This window comes from Perca flavescens, chromosome 14, assembly GCF_004354835.1.
Source record: "Perca flavescens isolate YP-PL-M2 chromosome 14, PFLA_1.0, whole genome shotgun sequence".
Lineage (NCBI taxonomy): Eukaryota > Metazoa > Chordata > Actinopteri > Perciformes > Percidae > Perca > Perca flavescens.
Genome location: NC_041344.1, coordinates 5,799,821 through 5,820,188, shown reverse-complemented (window position 1 = coordinate 5,820,188; position 20,368 = coordinate 5,799,821). Strand labels below are relative to the sequence as shown.

Here is a 20,368-nt window from a genome sequence, read left to right as displayed (position 1 = left end):
AAGAGAAGAAGAAAAAAAAGCAACTTGACTCTGGAGGAACAAGCAGCTGCATGTCTGACATGACCAAAGAGGCATTCCCAACGAGGAGAAAGAAAAGGAGGAAGAAGAGGAGAGGAAGAAAGGAAGGGAATGAGGAGGAAGGAGAAGAGAAATATAGAGATTAGAGAAACATGTGGTGGAACTGGATGAGAAGGAAACATGAACTTTTCTTTCTGTCTGGAGGGAGGGAAAGAACGAAGATTAGATTTACTAACCTTGGAAGGGACCCGTGCTGTCAGCAGATAGGCTCGATGTGATGCCAGGGCCTGAGGACAGAGGAGGACACATATTAGACAGACAGACAGGCAGAAAGACAGACAGAAAGAGGGATGATCTCAATCGATAACACAGCCCTAGACTTGAGACAAACCCGACGGATAGACCAACTTGTCCGCTTGTGAGACTCTGAGACTGACTTGATAACTTGCTAAATATTGAGAGGGAAAAAAATGCTATATTGGGTTTAGTTTTGCCTTCTGGAGCTATCGCGATCAATCAATAACATAACTAGCTGTCCCAAATACTATTTTTTGTGCTTTGAAGCTTCAGTACAAATCAACAGCGATCTGCCGACCTGCTTTCACTTTGTTAAGTTAGTTAGTTAGTTTATTACGATCCCCATCAGCTTCTGTCTGTAATGAACAGAAGCCACTCTTCCTGGGGCTCCTGATTATTTAATAATAGAGCCCAACCAATAAAGGATTTTTAAGGCTGATATGATACAAATATTTGGGGATTTAAAAATCCTTTATTCCAATATATGGGCCTATATATTTTTTAAAAAAGACGTATATCCTGAAATTAGAGAAAGCAAGTCAGATTAAATTCTTCATTTAAACCTAGAGGTTCTAAAGTTCTCTAATGTCAAAGTATGTTAAAGTATAGTATTTAAGATGAATATACTTTTATTCCCATTGTATTGTGAACATTTTTATGTCATTTTTATCACTTTTGACCCGTTTGTGGGCATTTGCCCTTTAATGACTGATTAATGAGTGTAACACCTTGGTTGAGATGGGTGTATCTTCAGATAGCCAACGTCCCTCTTACGTACAATCACACCTGTTGATGATTCTTATTCTTACTAAGGGCTTCATTGTCCATTCTCTCCAAGGACTCTGATGAAGATGCAACCTTACTTTGAAACGTTAGTCACTGGTATGCACCTTAAGAAATAAAACTATTAAGTAAGAAGACATCTGTGTTGCACCGGCAATTTTTTGTTCTTTTAGTTCTACTAGTTCTTTATGAAGTCTGGAAACATCCCGGCTCAGGTGTCTCACAGATGGGAGTGCAGGTTGATTTGTGTGAGCGAGCTGGGACTGAGTCCACTTTGGCAGACGGTGGGATCGAAAACAGAGGGACTAACAGTGAGATATCTGGACCACGATGCACTGCTTGATGTACTGCCGACTGTCTCGATTCAGGCGATGGAATCAGCGTTTCCCCACGCACAGACTAATTTGTGGCGGCACGCCACACAATCAACACCGGCTGCCACATATTGCGCTTCGTTATTGTTATAATTTTTCAGCTGCATTTCCTTTCCCTGCTGTCCTCTCTCTCTCTCTCTCTCTCTCTCTCTCTCTCTCTCTCTCTCTCTCTCTCTCTCTCTCTCTCTCACACACACAGCATTTGTTTCCCTAAAGGAGAGAAAGACGGCTGCCGAAATTCACAAGTTCACGAAAGGTTGGTATCTATCTCGTGAACACCTTTAAACATTCACGCATTAAAAAGTCCGATAAAAATATTTTATATTCTGAATAAAATGTTGTCAGTGTGTTAATGCTGGAGTCCCGACCCGACTCTTAGCAAACAAGCGATTGCGCCCGCTTAGAAAGTTAAGTCGCAAGTAAAATGCAGTTGGGTTGTCGAGGTCAAAACACTATAATTAGCAGCTGTGAATCAAATAAACGTATTATAAACAATGTTATGTCATTTTTTTTACTCTTACACTGAAAAAGGCACGTGTTTAGGATGAGGATCAGCCTGAACCGGAGGTATCAGTCTGAAATAGAGCTCAACAGTCCCACCAGTGGAAATAGTTATGTTATTAATTTGTTTACAATATTTTCAGGCTTCAACCAGTGTTGCTCAAGCAGAAAGACAGGGTCACTGGGAGAGAAAGAGAGAGATTTGTTAGGCACTGAAGAAAGAGTAGGAGAGGAGGACAGCAACCAACAGCGTGTCCTCCTCAGTTCATTATACTGTGGGAAACGCTGGTAATGATAAGACTTTAGGTTTCTGAAGGGACTTTTGAAAGCCTGGAGTTCAGGTTCACCGCTCATCATCATTTTTGTAAAATATTGTAGCCAGAAATATACAATTTCACGACCCCCCAAATAGTTTATTTTTGAATGAAATAATTTGACCTCGGCGGTGTTAACACTTATCACGTCGCTTTTTAAACGCCACCGCCGACTACTGTCTGACGTTTTGAAGAAAGTGTTCAACTTTTCTGAAAAAAAAAAAAAAAAAAAAAAAAAAATTTGACCAATGCCAAGCGGAGTTGCGAGACCGGTCGTTTGAAAAGAATAAAATGGAGAATGTGCCGATGGATGGACTGCTCGGCCGCTTTGTTTAGCACTGCTTCACGTAGCACTCTTGGATGCTGTAGCAGTAGCTACAAATAGCTCTCGGCTGCTTTTTAGAACCAAAACAATGCCAGCTTCTTCTTCTTCTTTTTTTTTTTTTTTTTTTAAAAAAAAAAAAAAAAAAAAAGGTACACTGTAGGAATTTCTCCCATCTAGCGGCAAAATTGTATTTCGCATTCAAAACGAAAAGTGCTCTCTCACACGCCTCGTTTTTTCAAATGCGTGTTGCAACTACGGTAGCCGTTACGTACCAAGAAGCTATGACAACAAGTCTTCCAATAGTGTGGCTCGGCATAAGTGCAATCCTCCATTCTGAACTGAAGTGCAGTGCAGGCTTTCAAATTTGCCGGGGCGGTGACAAGCGCCTCTCGCTGATCTCCTTCTCCGTCTCAGCTGGTTTCAGTCAGGTGACGCTGGCTCCGAACGAAAACGTGCCGTGGATTAGCTAGACAGGTAGGATAGTGCTTTATGTCCCTCTCAGCAGGACATATAAAAAACTACACAATGTACCTTTAAGTAGAAAAGACACCAAGTGTGATCATGGCCTAAGGTGCTCCATCACTAGCTTCTAGGTCGCTGTTTGGATCAGACCGAGCCTAATAAACGATGGCGAAAAGGGCCGCTTCATGATAAATCTGTATTCCTCATATTGGAGTGCTTTTTTTTTTATTATTATTATTTGACATAGGTGTCCGCTGAGTTAGCTCGAGACACTTTGCTTTTCAGCAGTTTTCCTTCCTCTGTTTTTCTTGTGACGCGGTCCAGGAAACAATCTGTACTTAATTTTCTTTAAAAAACTAAATGAAAACAAATCTCCCTGACACATCGCCATGAAACGTTTTAGTGGGTTTCGCCTCATTTTTAGAAATGATGACATGGGTTTTTAATCTTCTGGTCTACAGCTGTGGAATGTCGTGTGCGCACGCCCCAGTGTGTGTGTGTGTGTGTGTGTGTGTATGTGTGTGTGTTTTTGTGGGCTTGTTTAACTATATTCGTGGGGTCCAAAAAACCGGGACTACAGCATACTTGTGGGGTCCCGACAGCTTTGTGGGGCCAAAATGCTGGACCCCACAAGTTTAAAGGGCAGTTTGAGGGTTAAGACTTGGTTTTAGGATTAGGGTTAGAATTAGGTTATGGTTAGGGTGAGGGTAAGGGTTAAGGTTAGGCATTTAGTTGTGATGGTTAAGGTTAGGGCAAGGGGCTAGGGAATGCATTAGGTCAATGACGGGTCCCCACAAGGATAGTGCCACAAACCTTTGTGTGTGTGTGAGTGTGTGAGTGTGTGTGTCTCAACACCCTGTGGCTGTGAGGGGGTTGCCTCAGTCAAGTCCTGACAGGAGTTGCAGTCCCATTCTGCAGAGCCGTGGTATGTGGTCAAAGGAAAGAAATGCGAAAAATCTGAAATAAAAAAATGTGTTTCACGGTACACCCTGGGCTAAGGGCTGACAGGAGGGTTCAGCGCAGACAGAAGGTCTCAGGTTGAAGTCGGAACTTCTCTTCTCTTTCGTGTCATTCACATGCTCACACAGAGAGAACGGAGTTCACATACCTGCAGTTACATGAAACCAGATACGCTAACCACAGAAACACCCACCTCTTTCCCAACTGTGTGCCGCTGCATTAAAGCCCAGTGTCTCTGAACAACTCACAGATGAGACACAAACACAATGATGCATTCAATTGTATCCGCAACGTTGTCTTAATATACTCATCCTTTTATTCTAACGGATGACTCTTGGCAGGACCCTGCATAGTCGCAATTTCTTGTAGAGCTGCAAAGATGAAGCGATTCATCGATTGTTGTTAACTACTAAAGTATAAGAGATGCACCGATTACAACTTTCTAGGCCGATTCCGATTTTCTTTGAGTTAGGCCAGCCGATACAGATTTTAGTCGATTACGATTTCATTTTTTCTAACCACTTTACAGTAGGGGTGGGGGAAAAAATCGATACAGTATAGTATCGCAATATTTTTCGTGGCAATACTGTGTCGATACACAGACGCCAAGTATTGATCTTTTATGATATATGTGTTGGTCAGTCTGTCTGCTTGACAATCCCATTTTGCAGCAATAAAATTGAAGTGAGATGAACAAACAAAAGAAATGTATCTTTTTTCGATAAAACAGATGTTGATAACATTTTCCTTTGGGGACATCATTTGAAATTGGGAAAAATTTGAAGTTGGAAAAAAGGTAATACATTGCAATATATCGCAGAATATATGCAATATGTTTAAAATCGCAATAATATCGTATCGTGACATAAGTATCGTGATGATATTTTATCATTAGGGTTAGGGTTAGCCTCTGGTGATTCCCACCCCTACTTTACAGCACACACAGATATTTATTTTCTATCTTTTCTTTAATAGAACATTTTGCACAGAACATAGAAACATTTTTTGAACAGATAATGGATCACTATAAAATACAACTATATAAATTTGTCCTGGTGTGGGAAATTCACACACATCCAAAGTGCAATGTTAGAACCATTTCCTTCTTTTCACATCCAATATCCAATTAAAAAAAATGTGATTTGGGGTTTTTGGTCTCGTCCCTCCACGCCCTACTTTTTCCTTGCAGGAGTTGCATATTTCAAACTTGTTATCTTCTGCACACACGCTGAAGAATTTCCAAACAGCTGACATGTTGCAGGTTAATCCACGAGGTTCCCTACATGTGCGAGAATAGCGCCGACAAACACTTCACACCGCGAGCGGATACACGCGACACGCGGCGGAAAAGTTGAGAGAACGAAAAAGAGACGTGGCATCCGTGTGTGCGTGCGTCCTTGAGAACTGTAACTCGTATAACTTATGTTGTCAGTTAATTTTAGCGTTGACCGGCATGAAAACGCCATATGTCAGACTAACCTGGCTGAGCACATGAAAACCGGCCAATTCCGGTAGCAGAGCCAGTTGCACGCACGCACGCAGCGCCGATTCTCCGACTAATCTCCCGCTCCATTGTCGCCTCACTCGCGAACAAATTCTTCACTTGGGGTAGGACTCATTCCCTATATTCACGATCATTCAATAAATATATGTAACCTTTTAGTATTCTATGCCATTTCTTGTGTAAATAAATACAATTTTACTCTAACCTTAACCTTCACAACTAAATGCCTAACCCTAACCTTAACCTAATTCTATCCCTACAACCAAGTCTTAACCCTCAAACAGCCCTTTAAAGTTGTGGGGTCCAGCATTTTGGCCCCACAAAGCTGTCGGGACCCCACAAGTACAGTATAGTGTATTCCCTGTTTTTGGACCCGACAAATGTAGTTAAACGAAGTGATCTGCATTTAAACAGTGCTTGCAAATCCCTTTTGTCACCCAGCGTCAGTGCTCAATAACGCTGGTGGATGAATGGGAGGGAGCCAAGGTTCCGAAATCTTGTGGGGTGGAAGAAGGGATGAAAATGCAGACACTGTGAGTCAGCTGGTTTTGTAAACCTTTGCATCTGTAAGAGCTGCAGAGGAAAACAAGGAAGCACTGGTGTGACACACCCACACCCACACCCACCCACCCACACACACACACACACACACACACACAGGGCATCAGACAGTGACTCACAGCTGCTCCTCTCAGACTCGGCTACTGTAGCCGCAGTCATTTGAAATATTTAACAACCACGTGCAGCCTTTCTGTGGGTCGACCAAAGACTCCGTGCCCAGCTCAGCAGAAATCACAGGAAACACATCGGAACGAAAATAAGGAGCCTAACCTAACCCCGGAATTCCAAGTCATTTATATAGACTTATGCCTAATATTTGAGCTAAAAAAGCAGAAATGATGAATTATTTTGACTAACAGTTAAGATCAGAGGAACGTACAGTATGTGGAGTGGATGAGTTTAGTCAGGCTAGTGATTTGAAACCATTTAAATTTTCACCCGAAATTCAATGAAAGTGATAAATTGTATAGAATCCATCCTTTTTTTGTGGTAATTTGGTTAAAAAGAAACCCATATTTCTGATAGAGACACTTTTAAAAGGGGTCAAATTTGACCCGAGGACAACAGGAGGGGTTAAATAGCAAATGCACCTGCGCCCATCCGTGCGCCCATGGGCGTGCCGGTCTTACAGGGAGGTGTGTTCAGGTGTATTCTGGGCAACGGGAACTGATCGCGCCATTGACCAACAATAACCTGGTCTAAAGTCAATAGCACAGCATTTCATTGTTATTGTAACAGCGCATAAGTAAAATGTGCCTAGGCTCGTGCACAGCGCGCTCACACTATGCTTGTTACACACACACACACACACACACACACACACACACACACACACACACACACACACACACACACACACACACACACACACACACACACACACACACACACACACACACACACACACACACACACACACACACACACACACACACACACACACACACACACACACAGGGAAGCGCAGCAGCACACAAACAGTGTATTAGTAAAGTGTACTCAGTTCTGCATTTCTGCTAAAATTCAACAAATTGCTTGTTGGATTTAAAACAAATGAAAGAAAATGTCCAAAATTCTTCTATTGAAAAAAAATTGAACATTGAATTGAACATAAAAGGCACCACTAAAAAAAGAATCTGATATTTTATTTCAGCTACCGCAAACAATCTCGGAGTGTCTTTCACGAGATGTCGCAGCCTTTCGCAATGTGTTTATTGCGCCAGTTAATGTCGCGAGGACGATAAAAAAAAAAAAAAAAAAAAGAAAAAAAAATAAAATATACAGTGGGGGAAATAAGTATTTGACCCCTTGCTGATTTTGCAGGTTTGCCCACTTACAAAGAATGCAAAAATCTACAATTTTAATCATATGTACATTCTAACAGTGAAAGACAGAATCCCAAAGAAAATTCCAGAAAATCACATCATATGAATTTATTAAAATTGATAACCATCTGATGAGGAAAAACAAGTATTTGACCCCCTGGACAAACACCATGTTAATATTTTGTAGAAAAGCCATTATTGGCCAGCACAGATGTCAAACGTTTTTTCTAGTTGGTGACAAGGTTTGTGCACATTTCGGCAGGGATGTTGGCCCACTCCTCCCTGCAGACAGCCTCCAAATCATTCAGGTTCCGAGGTTGTCGCCTGGCAACTCGAATTTTAAGCTCCCTCCAAAGATTTTCAATCGGATTCAGGTCTGGAGACTGGCTAGGCCACTCCAGAACCTTGATGTGCTTCTTCTTCAGCCACTCTTTTGTTGCTTTGGCGGTGTGCTTAGGGTCGTTGTCGTGCTGAAACACCCATCCTCGACCCATCTTCAGCTCTCTCACTGAGGGAAGGAGATGTCGGTCCAGAATTCCACGATACATGGCCCCGTCCATCCTCCCCTCAATACGATGGAGTTGTCCCGTCCCCTTGGCTGAAAAGCACCCCCAAAGCATGATGTTGCCACCACCATGCTTGACGGTGGGGATGGTGTTCTTTGGGTTGTACTCGGTGTTCTTTGCCCTCCAAACACGACGAGTTGAGTTGAGGCCAAAAGTTCTATTTTGGTCTCATCTGACCACATCACCTTCTTCCAGGCCTCTTCTGAGTCGTCCAGGTGGTGAATGGCGAACTTCATGCGGGCCTGTACATGTTTCTTCTTGAGCAGGGGGACCTTGCGTGCGCTGCAGGATTTCAATCCATGATGGCGTAGTGTGTTACCAACCGTTTCTTTTGTAACTGTGGTCCCAGCTGCCTTCAGTTGATTCATCAGTTCCCCCTGTGGTTTTGGGATGATTCCTCACCGTTCGCATGATCAGGGACACCCCACGAGGCAAGATCTTGTGTGGAGGCCCAGATCGAGGGAGGTTGGCGATGGTGTGGTGCTTCTTCCATTTCCTGATAACTGCACCGACAGTTGATCTTTTCTCTCAAGTTGCTTTCCGATTCTCTTGTAGCCCATCCCAGCCTTGTGCAGATCAACAATCTTGTCCCTGATGTCCGTAGAAAGCTCTTTGGTCTTGCCCATGGTAGTGATGTTGGATGCTGGTTGTTTGGGTGTTCACAGGTGTCTTTTATACAGGTAACGAGGTGAGGCAGGTATATTTGATGTAGATAATTGGTTCGGATTGGGGCTGTGTCTTAAAGAAAGACTAACTGGCTTGTAGGAGCCAGAATACTTGCTGTTTGTCCAGGGGGTCAAATACTTGTTTTTCCTCATCAGATGGTTATCAATTTTAATAAATTCATATGATGTGATTTTCTGGAATTTTCTTTGGGATTCTGTCTTTCACTGTTAGAATGTACATATGATTAAAATTGTAGATTTTTGCATTCTTTGTAAGTGGGCAAACCTGCAAAATCAGCAAGGGGTCAAATACTTATTTCCCCCACTGTATATATATATATATATATATATATATACACACACACACAGTATATAACCAAATATAAAACTATAAAAATATAAAACCAGACGGCTCGACCAGAGAAGAACACTGTTGCTGGTGCTCTATGGGCGGCAAAACGGCCAAGGCCAAGACCAAGGCCATTTTAGACCAACAACAGCACCGTGCCAAAATGCAGGATCCGCATTTATTTCAATTTAGTTTCACAATAAATTTAGGCCCACCTAGTTTTGTCACTTTTTCCCGAAATTTTTGGTGCTTTTATTTTATTTTTAAGCTTTTTTTCCCCTCATTTTTGACGCCTTTTCCGGCGGTTTATGCGCTTTTTTCAATGCTTTAGGCACTTTGTTTTAACGTTTAGGGCGCTTTACTCAAGGTTTTGCCACTTTTTCGGACGTTTTTGACGCTTTTTAGGATGTTTTTGTCACTTTTTCCAGACAATTTTGACGGTTTATTTTGGCCTTTTTCCAATTTCTTTGGCGCTTTTCTCAACATACTTGTCGCTGGCTGAGAAAAAATTTTGCCGAATTGTTTTGGGGGCTTTATGAGGCCCAAAATGTAAGCGAGAAGACAACAGAATATGAGACATGCAATAATAAAATCCAAATATTTGACTTTTTCTCTTAAATAAACACAATGTCAATAATCTCTACATGTCTGGCTCTTGGTGTGATTCTCATTTTCCAGTCTGGCCCTCTGGGAAACTGAATTTGACACCCCCTGATCTACAGTATGCACTTATTAGAAAGTGTAATTATTCTTCTAACTATATGCTTTGGATACAATTTATTCCATTTTTCTATTTCATTTCTGACAGTTAGAGTCAGGTTTTCCATTCCCAGTGTTTGTTCTATTGCCTTGTGCCATGCTTGAAGAGCTGGGGATTTGGCTTGTTTCCAAAAGCCTGGTCACTTGCTTCAGTGCCGTTAAGCTGACCATTTTAAATCTGTATCTCAGTCCTTCCAGAGTTGTTTTTATGATTGTTGCAGGCAAAAATCCTTGATTATGCGGCACGTTTTCTTAAAAAATGCGATGGAATATGCTATATGATATTTATGCAATTTTATGCGATGAACTTGCAAAAACTGCAGTTTGATGAAAAAGAGAAAAAAAAAGTGATCCCCCCAATACCCTGCTTTTTGACAATGTTCAAGTCGCGTAATTACGTCACTTCGTAACGTTCCCATGGCAACAGGGGAAAATGGCTGCTCTTGTGTGATGTAAACGCAACATTTTTCAACTTTCTGCTAAGATATATGGGACTTTTTTACCCACGAAAATGCGGGGATTGTGAAATCATGTAAGCCCCGTGTATTTTTGCGCGGAAATCGGCAATTTACGCGGCGAAAGTGCGGCGTATTTGAAAAACATGCCCCCTCCCCCCCGCATAAATATGCAGACTTTGGCTGATTATGCGTTGAATGATGCGATCGCATAATCGCGTTTTTCTGGAAGGGACTGGCATCTGTCCCTAGCATTGATCTAAAGGTTTGCATTAATACCCAAAATATTTCCAGGTGTCAGTGGAACTGTGATGTCAGGTAGAGGTTTAATATCGCTCATTACCTTTTGCCAGAACGCCTGAATTGCTGAGCAAAGTACAAAATATGTGTGCCCGTTATCTATCAATATGTGCGACCTATCTATCTATCTATCTATCTATCTATCTATCTATCTATCTATCTATCTATCTATCTATGACTGTATGTATCTTTAGGGTAATCAAATCTGCCTCTAAGAAGTTTATTTTGTTCTGTAAGTCTCGGCGTCTAATAAACCTTCACATCCTAGTTTAATATTTGATCTTCTCACCTGTAACCTGTGGCAATACGCCCACACCAAAAGCAGCCTCTTGGATTTCTATCCCCTTAAGGAGCAATAAAAATGATTCACTCGTGTAATAAATCAACCGGCCGACTAACTTTCCTGTGGAAGCTGGGCAGCCATTTTTTTCAGGGACTCGCTGTACGATCCTCTGAACCAGACTTGTTTGTTCCTGTAACGTTTTATTCGAGAGGCGTCAGCGCTCACAGTCGCACCGAGCATTTCAGCGCCAACACCCACTCCAACCGAAAGCGGAAGGGATTGACTTGAGTCCACATGTATTCACATTCACGCTGTATTTGCGGTATTTAGAAGAAAACTGCACATCTGTCACTCACCAGAACTCTGTTCTCCACCTTGTCACCTTTGCCCTCCAGCTGGACTTTGCGCCTCAGGGTCAGCTTCACCCTCGGACCCACCGCCTCGCGCACACTCTCTACAACACACAGGGAGGGAGGGGGGGGGGAACAAGGTTACACGACACCGGACAGTTAACGTCACAACAGCTGGATGGCTCACGTTGCAACATATTACACAATGCAGGGGGGTTTTCCCCTAGCTCTGAGGAAGACATAGGTTTTTCAATTTAAAAAAAAAATGCAATTTCCCTATATATTTTGTGTCTCTTTGTGGGATTGTGTCTCCTTGTGGGTTTTTGCGTCTCATTGAAATCATGTTGTGCCTCTTTTTGGTTTTTTTTTTTGGGTCGTTTTGGGTCTCTGTGGTCATTTGACGCCTCTTTGCAGTCGGTTTGTGTACCTTTTTGTGGTAGTTTTGCGTCTCTTTTTCGCATCGTTTTGGACCTTTATTATCATCATATCGGTGTCTAAAAGGTTGGAAAAGCTAGGGCGGATAACAAATGAATAACACTCAAAGAACTTACCATAGGTAAAACAGGAAGCTTGACCCAGTAAAGGCAACTCTGTGTGACCTTATTTGGCAGAAATCTATGCATTTGCCTGTGATTTTGGAAAATTTGAAAGACAAAAAAGTATATTATGCATGATTAAATTTAGTCTATATCCTTGGTCTATATCTTATCCGGATTTCACTCTTTGTGTTGTGTAAGTCTCTTATATATAGACCTTAGTGGTCCCCTAATACTGTATCTGAAGTTTCTTTTATATAGGCCTTAGTGATCCCCTAATACTGTATCTGAAGTTTCCCTTAGTGATCCCCTAATACTGTATCTGAAGTCTCTTTTATATAGACCTTAGTGGTCCCCTAATACTGTATCTGAAGTCTCTTTTATATAGACCTTAGTGGTCCCCTAATACTGTATCTGAAGTCTCTTTTATATAGACCTTAGTGGTCCCCTAATACTGTATCTGAAGTCTTTTTTATAGACCTTAGTGGTCCCCTAGTACTGTATCTGAAGTCTTTTTATATAGACCTTAGTGGTCCTCTAATACTGTATCTGAAGTCTCTTTTATATAGACCTATCTGTATCTGAAGTCTCTTTTATATAGACCTTAGTGGTCCCCTAGTATCTGGTTTCCCTTATATAGGCCTTAGTGATCCCCTAATACTGTATCTGAAGTCTCTTTTATATAGACCTTAGTGGTCCCCTAATACTGTATCTGAAGTCTCTTTTATATAGACCTTAGTGGTCCCCTAATACTGTATCTGAAGTCTCTTTTATATAGTGGTCCCCTAATACTGTATCTGAAGTCTCTTTTATATAGACCTTAGTGGTCCCCTAATACTGTATCTGAAGTCTCTTTTATATAGACCTTAGTGGTCCCCTAGTACTGTATCTGAAGTCTCTTTTATATAGACCTTAGTGGTCCCCTAATACTGTATCTGAAGTCTCTTTTATATAGACCTTAGTGGTCCCCTAATACTGTATCTGAAGTCTCTTATATATAGACCTTAGTGGTCCCCTAATACTGTATCTGAAGTCTCTTTTATATAGGCCTTAGTGGTCCCCTAATACTGTATCTGAAGTCTCTTTTATATAGACCTTAGTGGTCCCCTTATACTGTATCTGAAGTCTCTTATATATAGACCTTAGCGGTCCCCTAATACTGTATCTGAAGTCTCTTATATATAGACCTTAGTGGTCCCCTAATACTGTATCTGAAGTCTCTTATATATAGACCTTAGTGGTCCCCTAATACTGTATCTGAAGTCTCTTTTCTCGAATTTCAGCCTTGGTGCAGAATTACAGCCACTAGAGCCAGTCCCACAATGAGCTTTCCTTAGGATGTGCCATTTCTGTGTCTGTAGCTATTGAGGAGGAGAGAGGGGGGGAGGGGGGGCAAGGTGGAGGGTGGGGGTGTGGCCTTGACCAACTGCCACTTTGCTCGTTTGAAAGCCATGATGTCTCTCTCTCTCTCATGGGTTGGCCAAATTCTCTGGGTGGGCAAAGCAGAGAAAGGGGAGGAAACCTTTCCCCTTATGACATCATAAAGGGAAGATTCCAGATCGGCCCATGTGAGCTTTCATTTTCTCAAAGGTAGAGCAGGATACCCAGGGCTCGGTTTAAATCTATCACCATTTCTAGCCACTGGGGGACCATAGGCAGGCTGTTGGGAACTCATATTAATGTTAAAAAAAAAACTCATAAAGTGACATTTTCATGCCATGGGACGTTTAAACATTAGAAATAAATACCCATTTGAATCCTGGTGTTATCCCCACGATGGGGCCAGCTGTGGTTCCTCGGTGGTCTGACACGAAACTGTAAAGCCTCTATAATAAACAGTCTGAATGCAGTGCGGAAAGTATAGCCTACTGGCTCTAGTGCGTCTTGCATTTTAACAATCCCTTGTATTGTAGGGAATATCCTTTCCATTCCAAACACCGACACGGAACATTAAACATTTCGCGTTTCGGCACAGAGCGATTTGAGTCTTCCCGCGTTTGTTGGGCTGTCTTTGCTCCGAGCAAAAGGTCTGCTGGATGTATCGTGAAGCTGTTCGGTTTTTTATTAAACCCAGGAAAAGATGGAGTAAGAGGGGGAGGATGGAAAAGTAGGATGAAGTAACAGAAAGAGAGAAACAGAGCATGAGAGGGAGAGGAGAAGGAGGACGAGACGGAAAAACAAGAAGGCACTGAGATGAAGGAAAGGAGGTAAACAAGGTACCACAAGTTCAATTTGAGACTTTTTCCAAGACCTTTTTAGAATTAAATTCAATACCAACTTCACGGCCATACTGGCAAACGTATAGAGGATGTTACGGCATTCAGAAAGGATTCAATTTAATACAACATTTTATTGTATTACTCAATACATACATGCTTTGGGTGAAGCAATTAAGGAGTTAGGACATTTGTGAACTAAATTTAAGACATTTATACAGAATTTTAAGACTTCTAACCCTCCTGTTGTCCTGTCGGGTCAAATTGTGGGGAAAATAGTGGAGGGAAAAACCCCACAAAAATGTCAAAAGCCACAAGAAAAAAAAAGACAAAAACATCGGGAAAAATGACTCAAAAAACGTGGAAAAAAAGCTTCAAAATGTCGGGAAAAGTGACCAAAAACGGTGAAAAAAAAAGATAAAAATGGGCGCCTGGGTAGCTCACCTGGTAGATCAGGCGCCCCCATATATAGAGGTTTACTCCTCGACGCAGCGGGCCGCAGGTTCAACTCCAAACTGTGGCCCTTTGCTGCATGTCATTTACCCTCTCTCTCTCTTTCTCTCTCCCCTTTCATTTCTACAGCTGTCCTATATAAATACAGGCCTAAAATGCCCAAATAATCTTAAAAAAAAGAAGAAGAAAAAGAAAAAGTGATAGAAATATCGGGGGGATCAAGCGACAAAAGTGTTGAAAAAGATGCCCTAAAAAAAACGTTTTCGCTTTCAAATTCTGACCCAGAAAAACTAAAAAGCTGCATGGTCGACCGAGAAGACAACAGAAAGGGTTAAGGCCTTCATTTTGGAATATTAAATCCAATACATTTTGAAGACTTTTAAGACCCATTGAGGCACAAAAAGTGCGAGAGCGTGTGCGTGTGTGTGTGTGTGTGTGTGTGTGTGTGTGTGTGCGCGCCGCAGCAAAGACAGACTGTTAACGAGTAGGAGAGGCCGCCCTCCATGACATCATGCCGTCCTCCTCGATGTGCCCAGACACATGATGAGGTCATGTGGAGGATGAAAACATTGGAGCAGGAAGCGGCGTGCAGGCTGATCAGAAACACATGGAGCTCTCCCTGCGTCCAAGGAGCTCGCATAAGAAAACAAGGAGCTCCCAGCCGGCTAATTACTGTCCTGTAAGAACCGCCACACCGACCGAGTGAACTAATGTGGATTCCATCGCCAGCTTTCTCACACAACAAGTGCTTGTCCTGTAACGATGACCTGCTGCTATAAAGTAGTGCGGAGACAATCCCTTTGATAAACGTTTAAGTCACCACTACTAGATGAATACATTAGTTGTCGACTCTTAAATTGAATCGCCAACTATTTTGATCATTGATTGAGTTTGAGTTATTTTCTAAGGGGGGGAAAAACATCTCTGATTGCAGCTTCTTAAAAGTGAATATTTTCTAGTTTTCAGTATTTCTGCCAAAGGTCAGATTCAAATAGGGCTGCCACCTCTTAGTCGATTAGTCGACTAATCGGTCGTTTTGGTTTTAGTCGACTAAGATTTCTTTAGTCGATTGGTCATTTTTTTATGCTTATTCATGCTTGATTATTTATTTCCCAGAAACTTCTGAGCACTTTTATGGTAAACACAAGATTTAAAGTGGTGCTTTTGCAGGATTTATTGTGGAGAAATTCAGTTTTACAGATGGTTAATTAACTACATTTATATTGTGCGTTTCTAGTCTTAACCACCTCTCAAAGCGCACAGCTCTGTCGATTAAATCAACTAATCGATTAGTCGACAACATCCTATAAGTGTTAGTCGACTAAGAATTTCTTTAGTCGAGGACAGCCCTAGATTCAAAGGCACCATCTGACCATCGTAACTTTTCGTTACCAGCTGTGCCTCTGTGCACATGAAGGACAAACCCTGGATAAGGTCTTTCTTTTTGTTTTTTTTGTTTTTTTTCCAAATGCTGCTGATGAGTAGCGTCAGGTCGGCCTGCCCTTTTGAAAAGCAACAAAAAGCCCCATTCATCAGCGGGTCCAGTGACAGACAGAGAGAGAGAGAGAGAGAGAGAGAGAGAGAGAGAGAGAGAGCTGTGAACACAGCAGTTACACCCAGGTATGTTAATTCCCTGCCGTTACCTTGTTATTTGTGCTATTTGGTCCATTTAACTACTCAAATATCAAGCCATTGGGCCATTGGTCCAAAATACCAGATGCCAACCGCTTCGGTCCAGAAATATCACCCTGCAACAGTCAATGGAGGTCAAACTCTAAGTACTCCTAACCAGGGTTGCGACTACCGATTATTTACTTTTATTTATTTTATTTTACTTAGATTAATTTTGTCGAACCCTAACCCCCTAACCCTATGGGTCAAACAACACAGGACTTTTACCCAGGAGACCGGGGATTGTGTCCCCCGTGTCACGTTTCCTAAACCCAACTGCCCCGTTCTTCTTTCCCTAAACCCAACTGTCCCGTTCTTCTTTTCCTAAACCCAACTGTCCCGTTCTTCTTTTCCTAAACCCAACTGTCCCGTTCTTCTTTTCCTAAACCCAACTGTCCCGTTCTTCTTTCCCTAAACCCAACTGTCCCGTTCTTCTTTTCCTAAACCCAACTGTCCCGTTCTTCTTTCCCTAAACCCAACTGTCCCGTTCTTCTTTTCCTAAACCCAACTGTCCCGTTCTTCTTTCCCTAAACCCAACTGTCCCGTTCTTCTTTATCTAAACCCAACTGTCCTGTTGTCACGGAAACGCAAGCCCACCCACGATCTTTTCCTTAACCTAACTGCGTCAAAAGTGGCGCCAATAGTCCCGACCAAGCGCGTTTAGATATGACGCTAAAGGAGACTTTTTGCATCAATAACAACGCCAAAGGCACCTGACCAAGCGTCCGTATTTTACTCGATGGGAGTGAGAATGTGTTGCCTGTCCACTTTTAAAATTAAGGCACCGTCCCGTTCTTCTTTCCTAAACCCAACCGTCCCATTCTTCTATTCCAATGTCTCATTTTGTCCCCACCTCAAAGATATTGACTTTACTGTCATAGAGGAGTGAAGAAACTAGGACATATTCACATTCAAGAACCTGACATCACAAACTCAAACTGATCATTGGAGTATGTAAACGCAGGCAATGGTGGCCTAAAGGTTAAAGAGGCCGGTTCAATCCCCAGTCCGACAGGATAAAATCTGGGTGGGGAAAGTGAAAGAGCAGCGCTTGTCCCCTCCCTCATTACCACCACTGAGGTGCCCTTGAGCAAGGCCCTTAACTTCCAACCGCTCCAGTGGAGCTACTGAGTGGCCAGCCGATCAGGCTGTGGTTGTACCGGGCAGCTTCCAGGTATGAATGTGGAACTGTGTCAATGTGATCAGGTCGTCGTTGCAAAAGAGAAAGAGAAAATAACTTGGAAAAAGGTTAAAAAAACAAACAGTTGGCAATTAATTGAATAGTTGAAAACTAATCAATTAACTGAATAATGTTGGCAGCTTTACTCAATTTAAATTGAAAACTTTTTTTTTGTCTTTTTCGACACTTTTGTCGCTTCCCCCCCAGATGTTTTTGTCACTTATTTCAACGTTTTGGTCACTTTTTTCTGCACCTTTTGACATGTGTTTGTGTTTTTTCGTCCCACTTTTTTTTTTTTTTTTTTTTTTTTATCTTTCTACACTTTTGTCACTTTTTTCAACATTCCTTTATCATTTTTTTTCTCCAAATGCTATAAAATTTAATAAAACCCCCAAATCCAATAAAAGTAGTGAACTCATCATTCATTTTACTTGTGAGGAGCGTTGTAGGGAACCATCCACGTTACCCTTTTATGAAAATCTGGTTGAGAGAAATTTCAAATTTCACCAGAGGACAAGAGGAGGGTTAAGAGGGGCAGATTTCTAGCAAATCCTGGCTGTGCGAGTGCCACGTTGAACTTAAAGCCAACAGTTAAAGGCTTCTTTCTCTAGCAGAAACTCATTTATAGTTTTCTTCCCCTCTCTCCCCTCTTTCCTTTTTGACACTCAGTCATCCAGGCAAGTCTGTGATGATAATATCTCACAATCCAAAGGAATTTCACAGGACACACCCCTTTCCCAAAGCTTTCTCTCTCTCTCTCTCCCCCTCTCTCTCCCCCACTTCAGATAAGGAAGTGGCAGAGGAGAAACTCTCAGGTGTACCGCCTTGCCCTCAAGCCATGAAAATAACTTACTGAAATGCAACAATACAGCAACACGTATATGAATAACAATGGCACTTGTAGCCTACAAGTTTATTAAAGGGAAACACAGCAGTATGCTCCCATAATGAGGATAGTGTGTCCGTATTTATGTAAATGTCATTTTGTACCTTCTGTGGTATCACTTTAGCATTTCTACAATAGGCTACTCCAGTGAGATGTTATCTCGTGTAATTATTGATGTGGCGTTTTAACCTCCAATGTGCTTTTATTCCTCCAGTATTCCTACAAAATTCTTATTTGTAACTGTAGCTCCATGATACATTTTATTCCTAAATAAGTGGCTTTAATAGTGAGTTTGTGACAACTTAGTCATGCTTTACAGTAATGCGTGCTACGATGTAGCTATTTTTTAATACCCCTAACGTGAGTTATTCGTGAGCTTAATGTTGTTTTCGGTGAAATAAAAGATTTTACCTGACAATACATAAGTTTAACTAACTTATTAACTTAGTTGAGAGCAATAACAGCAGCAACGTCAGTGTATTCAGTCAGTTAGCTAAAGTTAAACTGGGGCTACCTCGTCGACAGTTACAGTAACTTAAACGTTATCTTACCGAGCAGTTCGTTGGGAAAATCCGGTTTTTCCTCCATGTCTTGTGCCGAGGTAGGCTAAACACCGAAGAGGAGTCCGGGGAGAGGGACAAGGAGAGGCGCCTGCGACCGGGGGGAGAGGTCTAACCGAAGAAAGGGATACACAAAAATAATAATAATACGGTAAAAGGTGTAGTCCCGTTTTCTTGAGTCGGTCACCTGTCGACACCCTGGCTTAACTGTTACTGTCCGCATCCATTCCTAACGTCTGTAAAGTTAAATACGCATAACTTCTGCATTACGCTTGGCTGGGAGTGACACACACTTTGATTAAAAAAGGTGATTTCAGTACGAGACGCAGATCCGAAAAGTGAAGACAGTCGGCATGTCAACAAATCAGGGAGGCACGTTTTTCTTTTTTTTTTCACTCACACACACTTCCCTCCTCGATCCCTCCTTTCCGTGAGTTGAAAGGTTTGTTTTTGCTGCTAAAAAGAGGAGAACCGCAACCCCTGCTGGTCATTTACATGTATAGCAACTTACTGTAATTTCCCTATCAGTAGGCAATCACAGACCATTTAAAAAGACTTTAGGCCAGGGGTGTCAAACTCAATTTCCCAGAGGGCCACGCTGGAAAATAAGAATCACATCAAGGGCCAGACATGTGACATGTGTGTTTATTTAATCGAAAAAGTCAAATATCTTTGACTGTATTATTGCACGTGTCATATAGTCTTCTCGCTCACAGTTCGGCCCACTTAAGGTCCTAAAGAAGTCAGGGAAAAGTTCCTCAGGCATCATAGGAAAAGAAGCGCCCTAAAACGTCGGAAAAATGTCAGAAAAAGTGACAAAAATGTCGGAAAAAGTGACGATAATGTCGGAAAAAGAACAAGAACGTCGGAAAAAGTAACAAAAATGTCGGAAAAAGTGATATAAATGTCAGAAAAAGTGACAAAAATGTCGGAAAAAGTGACAATAATGTCGGAAAAAGAACAAGAACGTCGGAAAAAGTAACAAAAATGTCGGAAAAAGTGATATAAATGTCAGAAAAAGGGACAAAAATGTCGGAAAAAGTGACAAAAATGTCAGAATTTAGTTGGGCCAAATTGTATTGTGAAGCTAAATTGATATGCGGGCCGGATCATAATCTGTGAGGGGATGGATTTGGCCTGCGGGCCTTGAGTTTGACACATGTGCTCTAGGCCAATATATGCTACGCTGGTCAATTTTTATATTTTTTTCTATAACACGGCCTTTCTGAAAAATATTCAAATTTGAGGTAGACCCGTGTGTATTTTGTGAGATGGCTGATGAGACTCTGGAACACATGTTCTTTTTTTTCACCCCGTGTCCAACAGACATAATTGGCTGTAGAGCTGGGCAATGTATCGATATTATATCGATATCGTGATATGAGACTAGATATCATCTTAGATTTTGGATATTGTAATATCGTGATATGACATAAGTGGTGTCTTTTCCTGGTTTTAAAGGCTGCATTACAGTAAAGTGATGTACTCTTTTGAACTTACCAGACTGTTCGAGCTGTTCTATTATTTGCCTTTTACCCACTTAGTCATTATATCCACATTACTGAGGATTATTTATCTAAAATCTCATTGTGTAAATATATTTTGTGAAAGCACTAATAGTCAACACAATATCGTTGCGGTATCGATATCGAGGCAAAAAATATCGTGATATTTGATTTTCTCCATATCGCCCAGCTCTAATTGGCTGTCACTTA

The 20,368-nt window shown here is 41.7% G+C and overlaps 1 protein-coding gene across 1 annotated transcript in view; it reads right to left on the bottom strand.

Annotated features, from left to right (window-relative positions):
- carmil1 (capping protein regulator and myosin 1 linker 1) overlaps nt 1–19,037 on the bottom strand; it is a 66,685-nt gene extending 47,648 nt beyond the window's left edge. Inside the window, exons 1-3 of the mRNA XM_028597370.1 lie at nt 18,645–19,037; nt 11,158–11,255; nt 255–305 (exon numbers count right to left, since the gene is read on the bottom strand). Of these exons, the coding sequence (XP_028453171.1) occupies nt 255–305; nt 11,158–11,255; nt 18,645–18,681 (186 nt within the window). The 5' untranslated portion in view covers nt 18,682–19,037. The remainder of the gene's footprint in view (nt 1–254; nt 306–11,157; nt 11,256–18,644) is intronic.
- Nucleotides 19,038–20,368: the final 1,331 nt, after the last annotated feature.